General features: G+C 40.5%; 1 protein-coding gene across 14 annotated transcripts in view; it reads right to left on the bottom strand.

Annotated features, from left to right (window-relative positions):
- Positions 1-27,141, bottom strand: part of LOC123773988 (ATP-binding cassette sub-family C member 12) — a 208,392-nt gene that overhangs the window by 45,720 nt on the left and 135,531 nt on the right. For all 14 annotated transcript variants that reach the window (XM_069318722.1, XM_069318724.1, XM_045768028.2 and 11 more), the window contains 10 exons: positions 13,017-13,097; positions 12,327-12,453; positions 11,211-11,396; positions 10,797-10,944; positions 10,450-10,605; positions 7,537-7,640; positions 6,023-6,170; positions 3,938-4,063; positions 3,431-3,561; positions 306-480 (listed from right to left, as the gene is read on the bottom strand). In XM_069318722.1, the coding sequence (XP_069174823.1) occupies positions 306-480; positions 3,431-3,561; positions 3,938-4,063; positions 6,023-6,170; positions 7,537-7,640; positions 10,450-10,605; positions 10,797-10,944; positions 11,211-11,396; positions 12,327-12,453; positions 13,017-13,097 (1,382 nt within the window). The remainder of the gene's footprint in view (positions 1-305; positions 481-3,430; positions 3,562-3,937; positions 4,064-6,022; positions 6,171-7,536; positions 7,641-10,449; positions 10,606-10,796; positions 10,945-11,210; positions 11,397-12,326; positions 12,454-13,016; positions 13,098-27,141) is intronic.

The raw sequence follows: 27,141 nt of genomic DNA, 5'->3' as shown, positions 1-27,141 counted from the left end.
AACTTGTGTGAACTATTTTTTAATCTTAAAAATATTATTAAATATGTTTGATATTAAAACAAGAAGTGAAAAAATTGAGAACTATACTTTAGTATTATATATTTACCTTATCAAACCTTTATACAACCTTACTGAATTATTTTCAGTTATGCCAGAAATGCTTTGCATATTATTGGCCTTATTAAATATACATACTTCGCAAAATTTATTAAACCAACGTAAATTATTCTTTTGTATATTTTTTTAAATAATATATTACTATATAAAAGTATTTTAATATAAACTATCATTCATGGGTACCTTACCAGACTTCTTTTTTTCCTTAGCATCTTTAGATGTACTTCCAGAAGGTGCTCCTCGTCCTTTTAAATTAATGTTGTGTACCTCCCAAGCAAAACTTGCATTTTTTATCTGTAATGCTAAATTATTGTTCAGGAGACCTCCTGTGCGTTTCTGATGTTCAGGGAGCTCCAGTAGTTTCTGTGAAAGTTAAATTTTTTATTAATTTTGTATATTTAACTGTCCAGCCGGATGGCTAAAACACAATCTTTAACCACTGCACTGCGCAAATGTTTTTGGCAAAAACTTCTTAGTGCAATTGTCTAGGACATATTTTTGTTGCTTTAAATGTTTACGCAAAGTTAATGTCAAAATGTTTCCAAACTCAACTACAGTACGTATTTCCATTTAAAATCACAATGAAGTCACAGAGTAATGAAAACATTGAAAAAATATTAAAATATAACCTAATTAAAAAAAAAAGCACAACTCTGAGAGCGCCAAAAGGCGCTTTGCGCAGTGCAGTGGCTAGTAAGCTACACACAGCTCTGACAGCACACTATACAACACACACACGTCTCCACTATTAATCCTCTCGCCAACATTCAGTATTCTATCTCACTGGCCACCACCTCCTCCTCCTCCTCCTCCCAATTCTATTATATATAACATTGTAGTCACAAACTGTACTATACTTCCTCAAATATGACCTAAACATTTAACTCGTCATTATTTAACCATTTCAGTAATAAACAAAAGCACCAATGATGCACGAGTTAATGTGATTAACTTGATACATGCAGCTCTTGACAAAAATGAGTACCCTGTAGGTTTATTTATTGACCTTCGTAAGTCTTTCAACACTGCTAAACACAATCATTTTATTAAACTGCAACACTACTGGGTAAGAGGTCACTCCCTCCACAATACTTCTAGTCTTGCCTTAGCAACAGGCTTCATTATGTCTGAATAACACTCCTTATCTCACCCTATCAATTAATGACGGTGCTCCACAGGGAAGTATACTTAGTCCTCTCCTCTTTCTCCTTTACATAAATGACCTTCCAAAAACTCCACTACTCAAATCAATTCTATTTGCTGATAACCTTCATTTTTTTTCCAGTCCAAACACACTTATTCTGAATGACAGTGAATACTGAATATAAAAAAAAAAAAAAGTGTCTTTTGCTAACTGCTAATAAATTCACCAATAACATTGATAAAACCTTCTATATTTTGTTTGGCAATAAATCCACTGATCAAATTAACCTAAGAATTAACAATATCCAAATTAGTAATAGAGTAGATGGTAAATTCCTAAGAACTACCTTATCACCTTTATGTAACCTAATTTACTTCCTAAATGTCAACCAATGTTTGCCATTATTGAACATTAATTACTGAACCTGTGCTGCTGCTGTTATCTGCCATTTAAAAAATTAATAAAATATTGTATTCCTTCAGTTCATTCTATATAATTACCATGTTACAATTTTTGCTGCTGCATCCATAATGTAATAATTATTTTATTTCCTCTTTCTCTACTACAATTCACTATTATTTTTTATCTCATTTAATTTTAAGACTTAAGTTTTTTCACACTTTATGCCTGTAACGCTCTGTATATTTGTGGCCTTGGGTGAATTACTTGCCTATCTACGAACCCACCAATCTGCTTGTATCCTATGTATGTATGTATGTATATGTATGTGTGTGTGTACTTTTTCCTAAACAAAATGTTTATGGTTTTTTGTATGTTAATGCAACCGTTAATAGTGTCAATTTGTTACATATACAGGCAGTCCACAATATATGAACATCAGAGATAAATATCTCTAATATTCCCAGAGTCAAACTAAATTCACACAAACACACAATCAAATAAAAGGATCCAAAATATGCAACTCACTCTCAAATGAATTAAAAAATTGTCCAACCCATACTTTACTCAAAAGTAGAACAATGAAGGACCTAATTTCATCTTCATAATATCCCATCCTGTACTATTAACTTGCACAGTATCTTATGCTACTAACTTGCCTAGTATTTTACAATCTAGGAATGCAACTTCATCAGTATAATATATTTTATCACCACTTTATGCAGATATGGTATTTATATACCGGGGTAAATTCAATTTCTGTTACTATGTCATTTCAGTTTTGTGTAACCTATCATTACACCTTTTTCTTTTGTTCAGTACCGAATATTTCTCCCCTTTTTTGTTTAGCTTTAGGACCTACCAAAAATGCTATGCATGTTAGTGATTTTGCAAAAATGTACCATTTAATCACCAATGCATGTACTTTCACAACCTATTGTATCCCCTTGTTTTTTTAAGGAAAAAATATGGTACTGGGTTATATGGATTTAAAATTATGTAGATGAGCACATTGATACTGTGCAAAGTTTAAAAGTGTAAATTTCAGAGCTGTGTATGATAAGAAGAGATAAGGGGTTCATGATCTGCACTAATCACTGGGTCTACAGCCTTCATACCAGTGTCTAGCTTCACACCCAATACTGTATTCCAAACTTTTGCAAACTTTGTGCGTTAGATTTAGCATAATAATGAATTCCAACCATTCCGTACTTTTATTTTATGCTGAATTTGTGGCTGCAAAGTGGAAGGAGTATTATATTTGATTTACAATATTTTTGCAGGAAAATAAATGCCACAAAAAATTGTGGGCTACCTGTACAGTGTCATTCCAGTGAAATGACTCATCTTTGATGATACTGCAGCATTGTTCTGCACTAACTGGGGACTCAATATGACATCACTTGGGCTGGATGGTAGAGTAACGGTCTCGCTTCATGCACGTTGGTGTTCAATCCCTGACTGTCCAAGCAGTTGGGCACCATTCCTTTCCCCCTCTCCCCGTCCTATCCCAAATTCTTATCCTGATCCTTTCCAAGCACTATACTGCATAGTCGTAATGGCTCGGTGCTTTCTCCTGATAGTTCCCTTCAATATGACATAAGCTTACTATGACAAGTGTGCAAAACCAGAAACATGTGAGACAGGCAGTAAATACAAAAACTATACAGTATATCATTAATGCTAGATTGCAGGAACAATAAATAATTTCTTAAATGATGATAACATTATATCATTGCTAGAAATAAAACATTAAAAAAATTCTTTTACCTGAATTCTGTTAAGAGAGATTCTAGCCTCTGCAATTGATCGGACAGTAAATGGAAGGACACCAACAGTGAACTGCATAGCGTTGAAGACAGAAAAGATTGTAAAAGCCTCGGGGGCTTTCAGTGGATAACCTGGCAAAGGAAGCATTAATCGTAAACACATTAGCATATACTGTACATGTATATCAGTTTAAAACGTATAAATTGCAAGACAAAGGCACTCTTAATATTGCAATCACATTAATGAAAATTGTATTCAACTAGTATTATATATTCTATGATTTTTTTTTGTTCAAAGAATTCTGCAAAACCAAAATTTAATGTGTAATAAGTGTTGGGTATACACTAAAGCAGAATAATGCTCCTCAATACCTTCCCATTCAGAAATCTTACAAAGATATTAATTTCTTGAACTGTAAGAAAAGCCTGTATCTCTTTGTGTTTGCCATTTTCTTCATTATTTAAATTATCAGTCACGAAAAAAACTTGGTAATATGGTCTCACTTACCTGAGAAAGTATATCCAAGAAAAGTGAGTATGGTTGCTAGGATACTAATACTTGGCGTCACTGTAGAACTGACAGCTTGGAGTAATGCACCAATACGATGTTTCTTTAACTCTTCTTTCCTAATTCCTGAGAAAAATGTAGCAAATATAGCCAAATGGTAAAAATTGTGTTAATATGATGAAAGCCTATTATACAGAAAACACCTAGTGAAGAGGAAGGATCTCAATTTAATCAATGCTAGCCACTGAAGCTTTTTTTATTAACAAGGCATGAGTGCACAAATGTTTTCTTATATTCCTGAAGAAAACACAGTGCCAAAATCTTGAATAAATGGAATAAACTTGTTTTCTTTACAACTTGTTCGGTCTATTCCGAGTTGTCAAGCATGATGTTACAGTAGCGTATGTGCTAGCTCTACATCATCTCGGTTTAAACAATAAAAAATAGTTCATGAAGCTTCAAATTACCAATAAGTATTACCACCACCAGCACCCCAATAATAACAGAAACTACCCATACATCAAACTTGCACAACAAATACAGAATATACAAATGATTTGTTTATAATTTAATTCTTAGAGATACAAGGAAATTAGACAGAAAAATTATGGTTACTTGAAAAGCTATAATTATTCAGAGTATGTACCGTATCTTGCTCATAATGCAATTTTTCTTGTAGAAAATGAGAATGTAAAGTACCCTGTAATTGAAAATTTTACCAACGCATATTAGAAAAAAGTGCTAAAAAGTAAACAGGGACTAAAGTTATGATGGTGGAGAGAGAAGATGGAAGGAAATTACCAGAGTGTGTGTGTGTGTGTGTGTATAATTAGAATGAAGAGAGAAGTGCAAGATGCATTCACCTAGTTGTTCTTGTGGGGTTGAGCTCTGCTCTTTCGGCCCACCTCTCAACTGTCAATCAACTGTAACTAACTACTAACTAATCCCCCCCCCCCTCTTCCAACACACAAACACTCCCAGAAAGCAGCTCCATAACAGCTGTCTAACTCCCCAGGTACCTATTTACTGCTAGGTAACAAGGGCATCAGGGTGAAAGAAACTTTGCCCATTTGTTTCAGCCTGGTCCAGGAATCGAACCCGGGCCACAGAATTACGAGTCCTGCGCGCTCTCCGCTCAGCTACCAGATCCCCCCCCCCCCCCATGTTAGACCAGTTGAAAATATTGGGGATGTGTGAATGACCAAGAGGTGCATGCATGTGTGTCTGTGAAGGTACAGCCAAAAGTCGGAGAAAAGAAGTGGGCTTGTGCAATAAAAACAATGGTTAGGAAGTTTGAAGAGAAATGTAAACTAGGGAACTTGAAGACATACAAGATGAGAGATGCTGCTGCAGCATGAAAATGAAAAATAAACAATTTAGATCAATATAAATGGACAACCTGAAATTTTGCGTGGTGCTAGGAGAATAGATATGATAAAAAAATGAAAGTATCATAGAAAGAAGTCATATAAAAGTTTTCAAATCATAGACTGAGGAGAGTATTCCGAGGTGTTTTGGTAATGTTGTAAAAATGGATGATGATAGAGCGGTGCAGAGTGAGTACAACATTTGAGTGATGCTGAAAAATGTAAAATAAAAAGAGGACCTAAGAGCTCTAAATTTGATAAAGTTATTACTGTACAGTACAAGCAAAATACTGGATACTGTTTTCACTCGAGTCAACCCCTAACTGTTTGTAATATATTACTTTTGAGCTAGCTTGCATATTTAGTTCATTTGATAATTTAAAGTAAAATACAGTATGTATTTAATAGCACTGCAATTATTCTGTTATTCTTCATATCTATCATTATCTGTTTCTGTGAATTACTTTGAGTTACTGAAATAGTCTCATATTTCTTGCATGTGAAAATGAAAATGAGGGGAAAAGCACAGAATACTATCCTGCTATTCCACGATGAAAATGTAAAATTTTAAACAATAATAATAAAATAATTTTTCTGCAATAATGCAAGCTATCCCACATGAACATGTAACAATAGTTAATTGCTCACAAATATTAGCACAATAAAATTCTAAAATAATCATGCATGAAAGGAAAAAGCCCTTGGTATCAAAGCAAACCTGATATCTTTTTGGCAAAGGAATCTTCCCAGGAGTACATCTTGATGAGACGCATGCTGTTCAGGATCTCGCTCATAAGGGCCACCCTCTTGTCCGTGACCTTCACCGTTTCCACACGCACACTACTCTGTGCTTTAGCAATGCCTCCCTGTAAGTGAAAAATCATGAACTATTCGAAAACAAAAACAATCTGAGACAATAACAAAAATAATCAGAACTGTTTGTCTATAATTGGTGCTAATTTTTTATATAAAATATTTAAACTATAAACAATTTAGCTTATGTGTGAAAACAAAAAGAAAATACACTGTAAAAATAACCAGCGTTGAATGTAATGAAACCCCATTTTCTGGGCGAGTCCCAGAGGCTTCCCGGAGCTATCCAGGCTGAATGAATATGTATAACTTTCTGGCATCAGTCAATGCATGGTGTTCTTGCCTACCGGGGATCACGAGCCAGAACATGGACCCCTCTAGAGAGGCACTAGGAGCAATGGTCTATACAGACCCCTCCCTTATGATTGGGAGCATTCTATGTCTGCCATCAACCGGGATAGGCACCCAGAAAGGTAGGCGCTCCAAAAGAAACCCCTATTCTGGTAAACTATTGCGACCGAAGACCGAACAAGTGGACTGAACTCCCCAAATGAAAATTAGCAAACAACCATGACATGTTGCCGTGCCGCTGTCTGCGCAGCCCCTCCCCTCCCCAGGAGGGGGAAGGGGGGGAGTTCCAGATCCCACCATCGGCGACCCAACCGTTAGGTCTTTAGGTTAGGTTAGGCCAAAGTTATATTGACTGATCTACATTTAAATTCTTTTATTCCAAAGTAAATTCTCTATGTCAATGGCAAAAAATGCTGTTAGCTGTCTCAGCTTGAGTTATCTTTAGAGAATTTTGGGGCTTAGCGTCCCTGTGGCCCAGTCCTCGACCAGGCCTCTTTTTTGCTACACACCCCCCAGGAAGCAGACGTGGCCACACATTTACAATGCTAACCAGCATATATACATTTTCTTCTGTCCTCCATGGACAGGGTTAGAGAAGTGTTAAACATACAGTTCAAGGGTATATTGAACACTCAACCACAGAAGGTGATTCGGTGCTTTTAAAATGCTAAGCTAACCTACATACGTAAATACATAGATACACAGATTTACGTATGCCCTACATAAAGTATTAGATGTGTCTTTTACATAGTGTCATTAATGTACATTCACAAAGGTGAAATGTAATTCTGATCAGCTTCCATATATGCTTTATACCCATACATATACATACACACACACACATACACATACATATATACACACACACATGCATTCACATACATTTGTCTCATTTACCCTGACAGGGTGAGGTAGCTGATAAAGAAACTAGTGTGCAATTAAGCACTTAATCACCAAGGCAGTGTACGAGTTGAAGAGCTAGGCTAATGGCCTTAAATCGACCCCGTATACACCTTGAGAACAAGCTGCGGATCACAAACCATCATGAAAGCAAACATATCAACTTACCATTATTGGGTAGAAGAGAATATAGATCCCTTGGCCTAAGAGAGCCCAGGGACCCAGGATGTAGACACAGTACACCACACTCAATAAAAATATCACAGGCATGGCTGGAATAACAAAAATTTAGAAGTTAATTAACAAATCATTAATTACAATATATATACCACAGTTTTAAATCTTTTACAATATTTGTATACTGTATTATGTGCATTTTTTCAATCAATGATGGTGGATATAATAGACCATATATTATAGGAACAAAATTATATCGAGAACTGTACTGTAAATATCCCTTGCCTGTAAATAATAAGAACTGTAAATAGAAGAACATATTAAACCTTTTCTGTTTTTAAGCTAATTATTGACCAGACTGAATAAAGGACATTAAGAAGAACATGAAGTTTGGTAGTTTGGATGTCATCTCAATTTACTGATGTTACAGCTGACAAAACCTTACCTGGAGTATACCTGAAGAGGCTTTTACTCCCTGAGCCCAGCTTGAGGCCAGGCTCACCTAAGATACAGAGGTACAGATACCTCGGAGATACAGAGATAGGAAAAAATTCCTCTTCACTGCAATGATTTCATCTATGCAAGTACTAGAACTCTTCTTTGACTATTTTATCGACAAATCAGCATGGCAATAGGGGTCTCCAATCAGTTCTGTGTTTGCCAATTTATTATTGGAATCCCTAAGTGGAACTATTATTCAGCATCATCCCTGGCATAATTTTAATAACCGATTATGAAGTACAGTAGTATCAACTATACATTTTACACAAGAGAGAGAGATACAATAGTCTTTGACACACTAATAATAAATGATGGTGATATGCATTAGTTATATAAGTCTATAGGAAACCTCCCTACAAAAGCAACATTGTTCACTTTTATTCTTACCATGATACCAAGTGCCCAACCACTTGGACTGGATGGTAGAGCAATAGTCTCACTTCATGCAGGTCGGTGTTCAATCCCCGACCATCCAAGTGGTTGGGCCACCATTCCTTACCCCCAGTTCCATCCCAAATCCTTATCCTATCCTGATCCCTTCCAAGTGCTATATAGTCGTAATGTCACTTCCAAGTGCTATATAGTCGCTTTCCCCCTGATAATTCCCTTCTTTCTCACCATGATAACATAAAATGAGGAACATTGATTGGATTTTTAAGGCATTTGTGATTTGCGGCCAGCCATTCCTTGAAGACGAGTGCAAATACTCAATACCCTACAATATGTATTTCTTTAGAGAATGCAAAAAAGCAGCCAATGAAGATCAATAGCAATGAAACCATCAAAACAGAACCAGAATTATGGCTTAGTATCACAACAGGATGGGCATCAAACATTAACATTTGTAATAATACCAAAAATAGGTTTCCTGCACACAACATACAATACAATCAACATCCTCATTGGAAGCAGAACTAACAACAACAACAAGGTCACCCACAAGAAGGATTTACACTTATACACTGCAGTAGCTGTAAAAAGTTAGCCCATCTTTATGTTTGGATAGTACTTATAGTAATGATGTGGACCATCGTACTGTATATAAATTTATGTAATGGGCAATTAGAAAGAATTTAGTACAAATGAATTTGGACAAATGGGAAAAGGTTTTGTATTTATGTTGCTAATAAAACTAAACCTAACCTATATGCACAGAAATCACAATAGCGTGATACATCAAATGAACAAATCCACAAGGGCCGTGATGAGGGTTCGAACTTACGTCCGGGATGGTCCCAGACGCGCCTTAGTCGATTGCGCCACGAATTGTCCGTGATGTTCGGACCCTCATCATGGCCCTTGTGGATTTGTTCATTTAACCTAACCTAACCAACCTAGGCCTAATACACACACTCTGAGGCCTAGTATAAAACAAATATATGCTCTACCAGGCCTAGGAATATCTAAGTTTAGTTTTTAGCTTAATTTTTTTCTGGACTCTATAAAGCAAATAGAGTTAAATTCTAATATCTAATTGTCCATTACATCAAGATTATATTTATATATAAATAAACAATGGTCCACATACCAAAAAAAAGCACAATTTAAACAGGAGGATGGTTATAAAAAGTATATGTCTATGAAATATTCAGAACCTTTAATGTTTGGATTTATGAGCATAAGTTGAAGTCTCCAGCAGATATTATCAATGATGTTTATCTAAAACACAACAACCAGGAGCAGTGTCATCCATTTTATGAAGATAAACTCATCAACAACAAAAAACAATTGAAGGACCAGATGTGATCAAATCACAGCTTGCAAGAGAGAGAAACAGTTTTTCCACACAAGGATTAAAGAATACGGACAGAAATTGTAAACACAAATAAGTAGGAGAATTATCATATGGCATGATAATTGTCCAGGACAGACTGTCCTGGTCTGTTGATGACGACATTTCGACGACGATATGCCATTGTTTCTTCACTTCCTATGTGATTTGGCCATCATAAGTAGGAGAACTACAAGTAAATACTTGTATTCAGTGTGGATTGTTAACAAATGGAAGATGCCTGAAGCAGAAAATGTGGAAGCTTCTTCAATTCAAACCTTTATATTTAAGTATGGTGTAATATTAAAATGTTGAGAGAAGTGTAAAAGTATCAAGGTACAACAGCTAGGAGGTAGGGCCTCTGACCTACCTCTTGCATGCCATGGATAAAGTTATCTAAGTATTTATTGCTAATCATCTAAAAAAAAAGCCAAAATAAGTTCTGCAGCAATGAAAATACAGTATTTGAATTCAAATAAGTTTTGGACTATGATTTAACTTCTGAAGGAAGCTAGCTTAACCTTAAAAGTAGTCCAGAGCCCCAAACCACTGGCATTTGTCTGTACGCAGACAAAATCAACATACTGCATCAACATTATTAACAGGCTTCTGGTAAATATTAACTAACATACCAGTTATGAATACGCAAGAAATGCAGGCCTCAAAGAGTCTTTCCATATCATTGTTGCTGAAATTAATAATCTGTGCTGAAAGCCGTTCACCACCTGTTCTTAGTCTCAGGACTTTCTTGTACATCAAAGCTTGTACAGCTCCGGTCACTCTTGTTGCTGAAAAGAAAAGTACACACTATCAAGGAATGTACTATCCTCTTGTAAGACGTAACAGTATCCACAATAACGTGCTACTATGTACTTAATCAAACCAGCATTACATCCCTTAACAAGTTAGGCAATTATATTTGATCAGTATTTAATTTTCTAGCATTAAGAATTAAGAAAATAAGCCAAATTGTACTCACCTGTATGTGTGTTAACTACAAACATGGCATTAAATGCTGAACCTCTGCAGATGTTTATAATACCAATTGCAAGGACAACTAATCCTGCATACAGATTATCTATCTCGGGCTTATCTATATAGTCTAATACCATCTTGAGCATTATTGACTGGAAAAAAGGAATCACAAAATTATAAAAAAATGATGTAATAAACAGAAGTCATTTATATCAGCTGACAAATGCATGAACATGTATATCAAGTGTAATTTTATATAAATTTGCTGTACTTCAATACTATATATTCAACAAAATTATTCAACAAAACTAGATAATCAATACCATTAATAAAATTCATATATTTAAAGGTGTAAAGTATGGTGTAAGAAAATCTCAAGGATTCCTATCATTCTACAGCTGATAATGCACAAAATTACCGGTCCAAGGAACTGAAGAATATTCTGTACAATGGAGATTATCATGCTGACGATGACTCGGGTCCGCATTGATCTCCAGACTGCACGCCACAATTCTGGTTTTCTCTTGCCTTTTTCTGCATTCCATCTTTCGTTATCCCACAATCTCTCCAGACGTTCCGAATTAATTTCTGCACCATCCTCTTCCTGTTACGAAAATAAAAGTTACTACATTAAGATCAAAACAAGTTTACTAACCACTTTTACTTACAATGACAGCTCAATATGGAAGCTTAGCGAGTAAATCCGTAGGAGCCGTGATGAGGGTTCGAACCTATGCTCTGGGTCCTCCCAGGCACATAGGAGTCTATGTGCCTGAGAACAAATTCCTAAAGATTTGCTCATTGATTCATCACAATAGTGTGTAGTGTGATTACTTTGTGTATAGAAGCTTAAAACATTCTAATATTGTACAATTTGTTTCAAATGACAAGAACTGTTCATGTGGTAAAATACATGGGCTAAACAAAATACAAATACTACAGTGAATATATCAACAAACCCACATTAATAGTTCTTAACCCCAAGAGAACACAACTGTCTCTGCCATGGGTCACCACAATGCACAACATTTAAAATGTTTGGATAATATTATAATTTTCTCCTTTGCAAAATGGTTAATATTTTAAATTATATAAATAAATTCCATACTTTCTTGGAAATACTGTATGAAATTTTAAATTAGTGTAAATTAGTGTACAGTATTTATATTCTAATATTGAAATCAGTTCCCGAAATATGGATAAAAATACACACTATTTTATGTTTTCTGGTAGGATTCAGTCAAGAAAAAATATGGGTTAATGAAGAAAAATACAAAAACTCTCATATCAATGTGTTATTTAAAATAAATGATTTTGGGGTGCCTGATGCTCCAAAATTCTTCCAAGCAATAAAGTTTTGTGTATAAGAACAAGGTTTATAATGTTATTGTGTAATAATAGACACACTTCATATTTTGGATATGAGATTTGTTTACAAAAGCCACTTTCCTTTCATATCTACAGTGTAATACCGTACATCATATGTCATAAACTGTCGACTAAGGGTTAAAAGCAGCACACAGTCACCACATACCTGAAGAGTCCACAAGTCACTCGGTTGAAGGCCTTCCTTGTATGCCTTAAACATTAAGTTTGTTACCCAGCTAACACTAAAGTAACTAAACAGTCCAGCACTATTACTAGGCAGAAGATTTTTGTCTCTGAAAAATATAACAGTATAATTAGAACATGGAGTGAGGAAGATGTAATATGCATCTCCGTATATATATACACAGCTTACTTTAATCATAATCTATGTTCGGGACTAAAGTAGACTAGCTGGCCAGAAAGCTTTTGTGAATTTAATAACCAAATCCCATGGGTACCAATAACCACACAAGATCTTTGAGGATTAAATTGCAAGCAATCTAGCCAGAAGGAATACATAGGGACACTATAAATCAACATTCCTGCAAGCACCAGTCAATAACAAAGATATATCAAAAGTACAGAGTTGGAATACAGCCCTCCCATACATATTCTTATCAACTGCCTTGTAAAGACAGTACAAGGCGCAAGTCACCCTCTCACTTAAAAAATAATAAAAAATTGTTAACCCACAATGATGACTTCAAAAAGAAAAAAAAATACCTTAGATAACACCAACTTTATGACTGACCCGATTCCCGACCAACTACCAAGCCCCTCTTTAAAACTATGCCAATTGTTCATTTATAACAATAAACTTGAGACATGATTTAACTACAGTATTGGTGGTACTCACTTGCGAGTAGGGCGGAAGGGAAGGAGGTGCTTCATAGCACGGCTGTATTTGCCACTGCAGCATCCAGTCTGATTGTGTTCTCTGCCGGACAAGCAAACTTGGGTAAATAACTTATTACAAATAACTCATCACAAGACAATTAAGGACATACCTTACCTTGTGGTGATTCCGGGGGTTAAGGTCCCTGCGGCCCGGTCTCTGACCAGGTCCCCCCCCCCTCCCCCCTGATTAGTGGACTGGTCAGCCCAACCCATCCTCAGACCAAGTCCATTCCATCCAGTGGTCGACCCCAAAGATGCATTCATAAATTTTAACGTGCTTTTCAGTCAAAACCAGAATTTTCTCAAATAAGAATTATGTATTATTATTTTATATTACCATATTGTACATATTTAGACACTGGTTAGATTTGGTTTTTAGATTCTGTTGGTGATTATTTGTAGTACGTTGGTGAAGCATTTAGAACATTGTGGTTCAAAGAAAATTCGTCAGTGAAGCACTTGTTCCGGAAGTGTTCAAACGTCATCAGTTGTGAGTCATGTGTAAACAGTTTTTTCATTCATAAACAGGGGGTTTGGCAGATGCATGGAATGGACTTTGGGATTTTGTTTGGAGGACGGGCTGGTTAATCAGGCTGTTGGATGTGGCTGCTCACAGCCTGACGTATAAATCACAGACTGGTTGATCATGTATCCTTTGGATGTGTTTATCAATCCAAATAACCACCAAACAATATATCCAAATATCCAAGTACAGTATTAAAAAAAAAGGAAAGGGAGGAGGAAAGGGGGGAGGAGAGGGGGAGAGGGGGAGGGAGGGGGAGGGGGAGGGGGAGAGAGGGAGGGAGGGGGAGAGACAGAGAGGGAGGGAGGGGGAGAGACAGAGAGGGAGGGAGGGGGAGAGACAGAGAGGGAGGGAGGGGGAGAGACAGAGAGGGAGGGAGGGGGAGAGACAGAGAGACAGACACACAGAGAGAGAATGTCGTGGCATTTGAAATATTCTTCTTCAAGACAAGATCTTTCATGCTAGGTAAAACTCGCTCTCCACATACTTTAAATATTGGTAATAATTAACGGTATTATCCATGTTTTCGATGGTATCAAGGTTATTTCTGCTGTTGCAAAATCACATTTATCTGTTTAATTTAAACTTTATTTAACCAAACAGATTGTAGAATTAAATGATACAGTAGAGTTTATGGGATACCGGGGCACACTCTTTGCGGAAACACTGGCAGAAAAGCGACCACTACACTTGCCACATCCCGGAAGCTGTCCACGGGAAATTATATTGATTATATTATATATATATATATATATATATATATATATATATATATATATATATATATATATATATATATATATATATATATATATATATATATATATGCCCTTGTCAATTTACCGTTGTAAATTTACCCCTTGTCGCGAGTTTAAAGTAAACCCATTACCTCGCAGTATGAAAGTCTACGCCACAATAATATACAAGAGCAATCTTCACCAAGAGTTTACAATAAACTTTCCACAATGAAGAGCCTCCCGACGCCCCTATGCCTCCCTCCCCAACCTCCACGCCCCTCTGTACCCCTAACCCCACACCCACCGTGCTCTGAGTGCCTATAAGTAGTAAGGGTAGTAGTAGTAAGTATGGAACTATATTTTCCAGCTCTGCACTCTCGTCAGCCATTAAAGGGAAATGTCACGCCCGGGCAATAATCCATCTCAGATAGCACATGTGATCTGAAGAGTATACCATTATATTGGCGGCGTATACCGGCGTGGCGGCCATAGCTGGTTTTGGAAGGTTCTCGGTATATTCATCCCCCGTCGCTTACTCGGCTCTTGCTCCGTTATCTCCAGACGTTATAGCTCTTCTGCGGTCATTATTATTATTATTATTATTATTATTAGTATTATTATTATTAGTATTATTATTCCCGGGAACTTTGACTCGGGCCTCCATTCTACGAGAACTTAAATCGCTGATTCATTCATGTGTGTGTTCTGTTCCCACACACTTATGTGCGCCCCTCCCCCCCCCCCTTGGTTGTGGTCTCTCACACCTGTGGTCTCCCACACCTGTTGCGCAGCCTACCTCGTTTTTACACACACACACACACGCAAAATTAATGACACCCATTATATATATATATATATATATATATATATATATATGTGTGTGTGTGTGTGTGTGTGTGTGTGTGTGTGTGTGTGTGTGTGTGTCTATATATTGGGTGGATGACGCAAAATTAATGAGAAGAGTTGTGACAGACGAGGATTGTAGGATCCTCCAAGAGGACTTAAACAGGTTGCAGAGATGATCAGAGAAATGGCTACTGGAGTTTAACACGAGTAAATGTAAAGTTATGGAAATAGGATCAGGTGATAGGCGACCAAAGGGACAGTACACAATTAAGGGGAACTGCCTACCTGTAACGATTCGAGAAAGAGACCTGGGAGTGGACGTAACACCTAATCTAACTCCTGAGGCACATAAATTGGATAACGACAGCGGCGTACTCTACACTGGCGAAAATTAGAACTTCATTCAGAAACCTAAGTGAGGAGGCTTTTAGGGGGCTTTACATTGCCTACGTGAGACCAGTCTTAAGAGTATGCCGTGCCATCATGCAGCCCCCACCTGAAGAAACACATAAGGAAACTGGAGAAGGTTCAGAGGTTTACGACGAGGCTTGTCCCAGAGTTACGAGGGATGGGATATGAAGAGCGTCTGAAGGAACTGAACCTTACGACACTAGAGAAAAGAAGGGAGAGAGGAGATATGATAGGGGACATATAAAATACTCAGGGGAATTGACAAAGTGAAAATAGATGAAATGTTCACACGTAATAATAACAGAACGAGGGGACATGGGTGGAAACTGGAAACTCAGATGAGTCACAGAGATGTTAGGAACTTTTCTTTTAGCGTGAGAGTAGTGGAAAAATGGAATGCACTTGGGGAACAGGTTGTGGAAGCAAACTATTCATAATTTTAAAATTAGGTATGATAGGGAAATGGGACAGGAGTCATTGCTGTAAACAACCGATGGCTGGAAAGGCGGGATCCAAGAGTCAATGCTCGATCCTGCAAGCACAAATAGGTGAGTACACACACACAACTATACAGCAGTAAGGAGAGAGGCAGAAAGAAATTTTGAAAAAGGAATAGCGAATAAATGTAAAACAGAACCGGACCTATTCTACAAATTCATAAACAAATTGCAGATAAATTATAATATGCAGAGGTTGAAAATGGGAAACAGATTCATGGAAAATGAAAAGGAAAGGTGTGAAACATTAAACGAAAAATTCCAAAGTGTGTTTGTACAAAATGAAATCTCAGAGAACCAGACACAATAAGAAGAATTCCAGGGAACGACAGAGCGTATAGAGGTGTCTAGAGATGAAGTGGAAAATATGCTAAAGGAGCTAAGTAAGAACAAAGCAGTTGGCCCAGATGGAGTTTCACCATGGGTTCTGAGAGAATGTGCACCTGAGCTCAGCATTCCACTTCACCTGATCTTTCAGACATCCCTGTGTACAGGAGTTGTAGCTGACGTGTGGAAAAAGGCTAACATAGTTCCAATCTACAAGAGTGGCAGCAGGGAAGACCCCCTTAATTATAGGCCTGTATCATTGACAAGTGTAATAGTGAAAATATTGGAAAAAATAATAAAAACTAAATGGATGTAACACCTGAAGAGAAATGATATAATATCAGACAGACAATATGGTGGCTGTGTATCGAATTTACTCAGTTTCTATGATCGAGCCACAGAGATTTTACAGGAAAGAGATGGTTGGGTTGGCTGCATTTATCTGGACCTAAAAAAGGCTTTCGACAGAGTTCCACATAAGAGGTTGTTCTGGAAACTGGAAAATATTGGAGGGGTGACAGGCAAGCTTCTAACATGGATGAAAATTTTTCTGATAGAAAAATGAGGGCTGTGATCAGAGGCAATGTATCGGACTGGAGAAATGTCACAAGTGGAGTACCACAGGGTTCAGTTCTTGCACCAGTGATGTTTATTGTGTACATAAATGATCTACCAGTTGGAATACAGAATTATATGAACATGTTTGCTGATAATGCTAAGATAATAAGAAGGATAAGAAACTTAGATTATTGTTATACCCTTCAAGAAGACCTGGACAAAATAAGTATATGGAGCAACACTTGGCAAATGGAATTTAATGTGAATAACTGCCATATTATGGAATGTGGAATAGGAGAACATAGACCCCCACAACCTATATATTATGTGAGAAATCTTTAAAGAATTATGATAAAGAAAGAGATCTAGGGGTGGTTCTAGATAGAAAACTATCACCTGAGGACCACATAAAGAATATTGTGCGAGGAGCCTATGCCAGGCTTTCTAACTTCAGAATTGCTTTTAAATACATGGATGGCGATATACTAAAGAAATTGTTCACGACTTTTGTTAGGCCAAAGCTAGAATATGCAGCAGTTGTGTGGTGCCCATATCTTAAGAAGCACATCAACAAACTGAAAAAGGTGCAAAGACATGCTACTAAGTGGCTCCCAGAACTGAAGGGCAAGAGCTACGAGGAGAGGTTAGAGGCATTAAATATGCCAAAACTAGAAGACAGAAGAAAAAGAGGTGATATGATCACTACGTACAAAATAGTAACTGGAATTGATAAAATCGATAGGGAAGATTTCCTGAGACCTGGAACTTCAAGAACAAAAGGTCACAGATTTAAACTAGCTTAACACAGATGCCGAAGAAATAAAAGAAAATTCACTTTCGCAAACAGAGTGGTAGACGGTTGGAACAAGTTAGGTGAGAAGGTGGTGGAGGCCAAGACCGTCAGTAGTTTCAAAGCGTTATATGACAAAGAGTGCTGGGAAGACGGGACACCACGAGCGTAGCTCTCATCCTGTAACTACACTTAGGTAATTACACTTAGGTAATTACACACAATACATATAAACAAGCGTGACTAAATTAAGACCCGAAATACTGAACACTACCTTGCCATGAAGTGCAATTAATGCACTAGGTACATCAGCAAGGAAGCCGAGACCCAGGAGCTAGACCCAGCTTCCCCATAGACACACTTAGGTTAGCACACAGACCTTGACCTTCACTCTTGTGATACGTAAATCTGTGTATCTATGTATTTACGTATGTAGGTTAGCTTAGCATTTTAAAAGTACCGAATCACCTTCTGTGGTTGAGTGTTCAATAAATCCCTGAACTATATGTTTAACTGATCTCTAACCCTGGCCATGGAGGACATAAGATGCTGGTTAGCATTGTAAATGTGTGGCCACGTCTGTGGTAGAAAATAATAATAAAACTGTTTGCACACTTAATAAATCCCAGGATTTCGAACCATATAGGTTGAGGGGGGGGGGAGGGTTGGAAAGGGGTTCGGGCTAGGTTCGAACACTTAACCTCATGCTGTACGCACTTTATTTGTGCGTGTACTGACCTGAACGTAAAAAAAAATGTCGTTGGTTAGTTAAATAAAATCCACGACATTATTGACGCTTCGTGGGATTATTGATTATCGGCTCCGAGAGGTAAGGTTATCATGCTATGACTCCAGGGCTCAGCGTCCCTGCGGCCCGGTCCTCGACCTCGTCAAATTCTTAGTAACGAGATGGTGTTCTCTCAGCTCTCTAGAACGCCCCCAACAAAACGCTCCCACCAGAACGCCCCCCTCCCCCACCAGAACGCCCCCCTCCCCCACCAGAACGCCCCCCGCCAGAACGCCCCCCACACACCTGCAAGATTCCGTGTGTTCTTTAAAGGGGGTGGAGAGCCAATATAGACCCCGGCAAGGTATCCCACAGGAGCGCCAGGAATGTTCCTTCCTGTACACTCTTCCCCCCTTAAGTATCTTAATGGGTCGTCTAATGAGATTAGTCGCGACGCGCTTCGGAGGAAAGCCAGTTTCTAAATTGAGTTTGGAGGTATAGCCAAAACCCCTCACCGGCTTGTACAAACACAGCCAAACAGGCTTGTACAACACCAGCCAAACAGGCTCGTACAACTTGTTTGCTTGTGAATATGGAAGCAAATGGCGAGTTTACAGGTTACAGTTGTGTGTGTGTGTAAACTAAAGTCTTTGAAAATGTAATAGGTAATTACGAAACGCGTTCAGGCGTCGCGTCAGACTAGAAATAAAAATGAATTTTGGAGAATTGATTTTTCAATTACCATCAACAGTGAGAAGAAACATAAGACAGAGAAAATTCGCGTTATAATTATTAATCTTACTTTTTCAGTCATATATATATATATATTATATATATATATATATATATATATATATATATATATATATATATATATATATATATATATATATATATATATATATATATAAGTCAAGTTTGAGAGATGTTTATGGATTACAACGTCCAGAGAATATTGACGTGATGATACACTCAGCAACGGGGATATCAGATGACCTTTTAGTCTTCTCCAGACCAAGGCTATCTGCTGATAGCGCGGATGGTGGCAGTGGCGGTCCGGATATGATGGTGGCAGTGATAGGGGGGGGGGGAGGGCAGGTCCTCTCAGTCACTATACTTGTACAGCCTTCCATCAGGAGCCATTACTATGCCCTGGCATGTCTTGAACCTAACCACCTGACAACCCAAAGGAGGCCAGCAACCAGGAGGCCTGGTCGACGACCGGGCCGCGGGGACACTAAGCCCCGGAAGCACCTCAAGGTTGTGTTCTAGGGACGAGTATATAGGGGGTAAGGGTTACCATGAGCTATGGGAGGGAGGGAGGGAGGGGGGCGGGGGACGTCCGAATAGCCAACCAACCGTCCGAACCTCCCTATAGCCTACTAACAGGAATCTTAATTACACTAATTCAATTTTCACATTCATACGGTTTTTCGTTGTTCACTATTCATATCTTTTGATTCATCTTCGCAACACTGGCTATTTCATTTACATATTTACAGAGGTATTAATTTTGTTTACACATTTGTAAAATCCGTTTAAAATACGACGTATTTGTACGGATTAATGCACCGTGATAATGACGTTTTGTATGCATTGATTTCGGTAGGTTAGGTGGGTTGCTTGGGTGTGTACCTTCCTGGTTTGGCTAAAGGGTTGCATTTTTTTACGGAGTGTCAAATGGAGCGACGGGCTGATGGTCTCCCAGATTTGGCTGGGTTTGTACAACAAGCCTGTTTGGCTGGGTTTGTACAAGCCTGTTTGGCTGGGTTTGTACAAGCCTGTTTGGCTGGGTTTGTACAACAAGCCTGTTTGGCTGGGTTTGTACAACAAGCCTGTTTGGCTGGGTTTGTACAAGCCTGTTTGGTTGGGTTTGTACGAGCCTGTTTAGTTGGATTAATATATATATATATATATATATATATATATATATATATATATATATATATTCCTGATGGCATTGAAGCAGCAGACATTAAGCAAATGTCAGCTGTACTGGTGGAACTGGTTGGGCTTGCATCACCAATATTATTAATAGATATTCGGTGTATTCCACAATGGACGCGTACATCATCATCTGTTATGTCAGTGCTCGCAGTGCTTGCCGGGTCGGGGCCCGGCTCTTGGGGCCCCGACCTCAAGCCAGTGCTAACCTATTGGAATAATTCGAGAGCCTCGGGCTTTACAGTGAAGCTGTACGCAACATGGGGCCTCAGTAGCCTGGTGGATAGCGCGCAGGACTCGTAATTCTGTGGCGCGGGTTCGATTCCCGCACGAGGCAGAAACAAATGGGCAAAAGTTTCTTTCACCCTGAATGCCCCTGTTACCTATCAGTAAATAGGTACCTGGGAGTTAGTCAGCTGTCACGGGCTGCTTCCTGGGGGTGGAGGCCTGGTCGAGGACCGGGCCGCGGGGACACTAAAGCCCCCGAAATCATCTCAAGATAACCTCAAGATAACTGGTCCATTACGAGGCTATAGTTCCTCTCCCCTATACCTCGTCCCCCAGCAAAAATGCGAGACTCGCACTATAAATAATCAAGAACGTTCCATTCACCTGGGTTCTATGAGACTCGAACCCTGGACCCCCCCCCCCCTACGTGTGTAAGACCGAAGCTTTTATAGCCATGAACGTGTTTACCCCCCCTAACCCCACACCCCCTCCAAGAGGCCAGAGACGAGGCAAGGTCGACCTCTCAACGCTAGTCTGGAGTTTTCTGTCATTTGGATTGTGTGTTGATAACAAATGCTATTAAACCCGGTTTGTCAAGACGTCTGGAGCCTAGTGTCTAGAACAACTGATTTCTGATTTAGAAAAAACCAAGTCTATAAAAACCAATTAACTTATTTCCTGTCTTCTATTATCTTTATCCATTCTCGATAGCCTTGGTATAGTAACAAATTAGGGTAATTAGGCCTACTGAGGCAGCAAGGTCTATATTCTATTCAATCCAAAATTGAACTGGTTTAATCGGGCTTTGTCAAACCTAGCTCCTGTTAAGCCTTTTTAAAGTTTTTCTAACTGTTGCATGTAACTGGTGGATTGTCTTGTGTGCACGTCACAGTTCTGTTGTTGCCAGTTTAAGCCCACGTGTACTGTATCCCCCCCCTCCCCCCCCCCCCCTCACTGCTCGAGAGCACGGTTCTAAACCGTCTTTTGCATAGAATTGGAGAATTGTTCGTTCTCTCTCTCCCTCTCTCGTGTTCTCTCTCTCTCTCGTGTTCTCTCTCTCTCTCGTGTTCTCTCGTGTTCTCTCTCTCTCTCTCTCGTGTTCTCCCCCCCCCAGGCTTCATGCATGGAAGGAGTGTGCATCTTTGCATTCCCTTCCTGCATGTTGCGAAGTCATATACCAGTCTCCTGGAGCTACAGCCAGCAAACCATGTCTATTCTGAATGAGTTAGCCTGGATGGCTGTTAGAGGGCGGCTTCTTCGTTGGACAGGTGGTTACTGTGTCCAGCAGAAGTCATCTGAACTGTTCCAAGGACAACACAGTGTAACGAGTGTGTGTGTGTGTGGAGTGGGCACTCCACATGGAGGTGTCCTCAGTCCTTCCCGTAACTATTAAGTCCACAACGGGGCTCGCCATAGCCTGTGCTACTTGGAACTTTTGTTCCAGTAGCTGAACCCGAAACAACAACTACGTTGATGCCAACGGTTCCTACCTCTAGCAAGGCCAGAACCCAAAACATATGTATGTATTAGACATGTCAGGAACTGGGCATAATCACCTCCAACGAGCAACCAAAGATTCTGAATCTGTTCTTCAGCAAACGGTGAGAGGAGCTGTACGCAGTATGCAAATATCTGGCGGCTCTCAGCTTGACAATGTAACCAGATATAAATACTTTAGCCTTGAGGTCCCTCTGCACCAGGGGTTGTAACCAGACTGGAGGGACAATGTCGAGAGATTAAGGACTCTTAAGAGTGGCGAAGGTTGTCTACTCTCAGCTGTGGCACGAATGTAAGAATGGTAAAAAATTATTCACATTTTATATATCAGATCTTTAATTAAGTGCCATTCCTGCTTGTTCTAGTGTCTCTAGTACAACAAAAGGGGACAATTTCTGAACTTAGTAAGCGAGGAAAATTAGTTGTACACACAGATGCCGAAGAAATATAAGAAAATTCACTTTCGCAAACAGAGTGGTAGACGGTTGGAACAAGTTAGGGGAGAAGGTGGTGGTGGAGGCCAAGACCGTCAGTAGTTTCAAAGCGTTATATGACAGAGTGCTGGGAAGACGGGACACCACGAGCGTAGCTCTCATCCTGTAACTACACTTAGGTAATTAGACGACTACAACACAACACTGTTGGGTCTACTTAGGAGACTGTTCCATCCATCTACTACCAGGAGGGTGCTACTTGCCTGACTGTTCCATCCTGAACCAAATCTATTCACTAACTTCCTTATTGCGAGTTCCGATTTAAAACGAAAACAAATCTAATTAGTATCCCCGAGATGAATATTATAGTTCAAAAATATAATAAAAGTATTAATAATAATTAGTAGAATTAGTATTGACAAAATCAACCAGGGATATGGAGGTGGGCGCGGACCTTCGACCCCGGTAACTCAACCACGAGACCACCACAGACTTCTACTTTAGTCTGGTAGGCTGGTAGAGTATGTGGCTGGCAATGCCAGTGTCGCAGGTTCGAGTCTCCCTGTAGTCCAGTGGATTTTCTCGTTGATATATGTCACGTTAATGTGATTTCTGTGTAAGGAGTAGTAGTGGTGGTGGTGGTGGTGGTGGTGGTGGTGGTGGTGATGGTTGGTTGGTGGTGGTGATAGTGGTGTTGGTGGGTGGTTGGTGGTGGTTTGGTTCTTTGATATATCACATGTGATTTGTGATATATCAATAGTGTGATTTCTCTGTGTATAAGTATTAATATTAGTATTTGTAGTATTAGAATTTAGCATTAGATTTTAAAATTTCTCTGTATTCTCTTCAGCGCAGGCGGGAGAGATACATAATAATCTACACGTGGAAAATATTAAGAGGGGCTGGTCCCAAACCTGCACACAGAAATAACATCACACGAGACCAGGAGGCATGGCAGGATGTGCAGAATACCCCCGTTGAAGAGCAGAGGTGCAACAGGTACTCTGAGAGAGAACTCTATCAACATCAGAGGACACTTTAGACCTATTATCTTATGTATGACCCTCTGTCCTGCGTGACAGTGAATACCAGCATTATCCTCAATTTAATAAGACTATCAAAATCCTCAGATTAGGCAAAATTGTAATTGTCAATAAAGATGTTAATAATAATAATAACATCAGAGGCCCGAGACTGTTCAACACGCTTCCACTACACATAAGGGGCATAACTGGCCGACCCCTCACAGTGTTCAAGAGAGAACTGGATAAACACCTCCAAATGATACCTGATCAACCAGGCTGTGACTCATACGTCAGGCTGCGAGCAGCCGCGTCCAATAGCCAGGTTGACCAGACGACCAAGCGGGAGGACTGGTCGGATACCGGGCCATGGGACTGTTGATCCCTGGAAGCTGCGTGGTAATCCCCATAAGGGGGGTAGAAATAGCCTAAGCTACTCTATCCCTTTGAGATGTATTTCTTTCTTGTCTCAATAAACATACTTGAACTTGAATCCTCGGAAGTGCTTTAGCTGTGTGGTAATCTTTCAGTTATTGTAATTATATATTCCTACCTATGCAGGCGATGAGTCACAATAACGTGACTAAAGTATGTTGACCAGACCACACACTAGAAGGTGAAGGGACGACGACGTTTTGGTCCGTCCTGGACCATTCTCAAGTCGATTCGGTCCAGGACGGACCGAAACGTCGTCATCGTCCCTTCACCTTCTAGTGTGTGGTCTGGTCAACAATCAATATTCTTACCTATCTCCCCTGCTGCTCCCGTACTGACTGGGAGAAGGAACAAAAGCATCAAGACCCGTAGCAGCAGCGGCGGCTGGAACACGTGGGTAGTGAATCAGGGTCACCATATCCCGGGCCCGGGAAGATTACCTTCTTCCTACAGGAAGATTTACCGGGTTGTAGTGGGTATGTGGGCCTGCGGGCCGCTCCAAGCAACAGCCTGGTGGACCAAACTCTCACAGGTCGAGCATGGCCTCGGGCCGGGCTTGGGGAGTAGAAGAACTCCCAGAACCCCATCAACCAGGAGACCGGGCCGCGGAGCCGTTGATCCCCGAAGCCAAACAAGGTAAACAGTGGTCACTGAAGGACATCTGGAGGAACTAGATGCGACAAAGGCAGTAAGATAACACTGTCACTTGTGGCTACTGGAGGCGAGGCCCCAGCAAGGGATGCCTTGCTCCCTTAACTGTACTTCAATTAAAACACTCAAGACCGCAGATCTACCCAAGATACCGAAGGGGGGGGGGAGACACAGTGGCCGTCTTAAAAAGCCTCTTTAAGGAGCCTCTTTAGCTTCCTCTTTAAAGCCTCTTCAAGAGCCTCTTTAAGGAGACATAAAACAGGACTAGCAAATATAGGCAGGAGCTGGATACACAAACGACTCGAAGAAATGTAAGGAAATGCTCGTACCCCAGGAGTACCCTGGTCGACGACCGGGCCGCGGGGACGCTAAGCCCCGGAAGCGCCTCAAGGTAACCCCCTGTGTGGCTGGCACTGAAAAAAGAAGTCGTGGAAACCACCTCCATCTACAACTTAGAGGGACAGATACAACGAAACTCCTACACGAGTTAAAACAAAAAAAATACAGGTAGATGTCGATTATAGAAGGCGAGGAATAATAACTAGAGACTTCACTCCCTTTGTAGTGAGAATTAGGCGGCAGCCGGTGAGTTAGTGAGTGAGGCGAGGGTTCCCCACCTTACTCATTGTCATGCTGACAAAGCAACATCTTAGACCAGTCACGCTACTTTATGCCCCCTTCTTACCCCCTTCCCTCCCCCTCCCTCTCCCTATCCCTCCCTCTCTCTCCCTCTCTTACCCTCCCTCCCTCTCCCTCCCTCAAGACATTGCACGTCCCTCCTCGCTACTCCCCCTCCACGACACGACACCACCGGTCAAACTAAACATATAATTCAAACGCCAGAATTAAAACACAACAGGTACAGAGCTCTTAAGCGGGGCCCCAGGAGCTTAAGCCCTCACCTCAGCGTCGTCACCGACAGGCAAGTGCCTCCATTACAGGAAAACGCACATGACCAAACAAAAAAAAAAACAGACTTGAAATGGATTACAGACTCGACGCAAATTTAGACTACTCTTGACTTGCTAGCTGACGAACTGGCAGTGTCGGATTTTCGACTTGTGTACAGAACGACGGCTGCGTGGATTTTTGGGCGGGCGGAAACTATTGAGTGGTACACCGCAAAGGATTGTTGATTCGTCTCTTGATCCTCACTTGTGGGGGGGGGAGGTGGATAAGGGGGGGGGAAGGTGGATAAGGGGGGGGGGAAGGTGGATAAAGGGGGGGGAAGGTGGATAAGGGGGGGGAAGGTGGATAAGGGGGGGGGAAGGTGGATAAGGGGGGGTGAAGGTGGATAAGGGAGGGAAGGTGGATAAGGGGGGGGAAGGTGGATAAGGGGGGAGGTGGATAAAGGGGGGAAGGTGGATAAGGGGGGGGAAAGGTGGATAAGGGGGGGGAAGGTGGATAAGGGGAGGGGAAGGTGGATAAGGGGAGGGGAAGGTGGATAAGGGGGGGGGGCTGTGGGAAAGTGGATAAGGGGGGGCTGTGGAAGGTGGATAAGAGGGGGCTGTGGGAAAGTGGATAAGGGGGGGCTGTGGAAGGTGGATAAGAGGGGGCTGTGGAAGGTGGATAAGGGGGGGCTGTGGGAAGGTGGATAAGGGGGGGTGTAGGAAGGTGGATAAGGGGGGTGTAGGAAGGTGGATAAGGGGGGGTGTGGGAAGGTGGATAAGGGGGGTGTGGGAAGGTGGATAAGGGGGGGTGTGGGAAGGTGGATAAGGGGGGTGTGGGAAGGTGGATAAGGGGGGTGTAGGAAGGTGGATAAGGGGGGGTGTGGGAAGGTGGATAAGGGGGGTGTGGGAAGGTGGATAAGGGGGGTTGTGTGGGAAGGTGGATAAGGGGGGGGGGCTGTGGGAAGGTGGATAAGGGGGGGGGGATAGCTAATGAAGGGATGCAGGCTCCGGAGACACCATTAGCCCATTATCAACACAAAGGGATGTGAGATACGAAAACTTTAACTCAAATAACTACACCAAAAAAAAACTACATCGGGGGAGCCGGTGGCTGAGCGGACAGAACACTGGACGCGTGATCCGGTGCTCCCGGATTCGATCCCGGGCGCCGACGAGAAACAATGAGCAGAGTTTCCTTCACCCTGATGCCCCTGTTACCTAGCAGTAAATAAATGGGAGTTAGTCAGCTGTCACGGGCTGCTTCCTAGGGGTGGAGACCTGGTCGAGGACCGGGCCGCGGGGACACTAAGCCCCGAAATCATCTCAAGATAACCTCAGTAGTTACACCTACAGTCCACCAACTCTGACGCAACTTTGTGTGTGTGTGTGTGTGTGTGTGTGTGTGTGTGTGTGTGTGTGTGTGTGTGTGTGTGTGTGTGTGTGTGGTGTGTGTAATGATTAATGGATATAATGATCAATTACATTAATCATTATATACTTTTATTAATATTTCTTCTATTATCACTGTATATTGAATCTACATATAACAAAAATGGCGTAATACGTC

Source organism: Procambarus clarkii, chromosome 91 (genome assembly GCF_040958095.1).
Source record: "Procambarus clarkii isolate CNS0578487 chromosome 91, FALCON_Pclarkii_2.0, whole genome shotgun sequence".
Taxonomy (NCBI): domain Eukaryota; kingdom Metazoa; phylum Arthropoda; class Malacostraca; order Decapoda; family Cambaridae; genus Procambarus; species Procambarus clarkii.
Note: the sequence above shows the minus strand (reverse complement) of the source record. Positions and strands in the feature narration are given on the sequence as shown.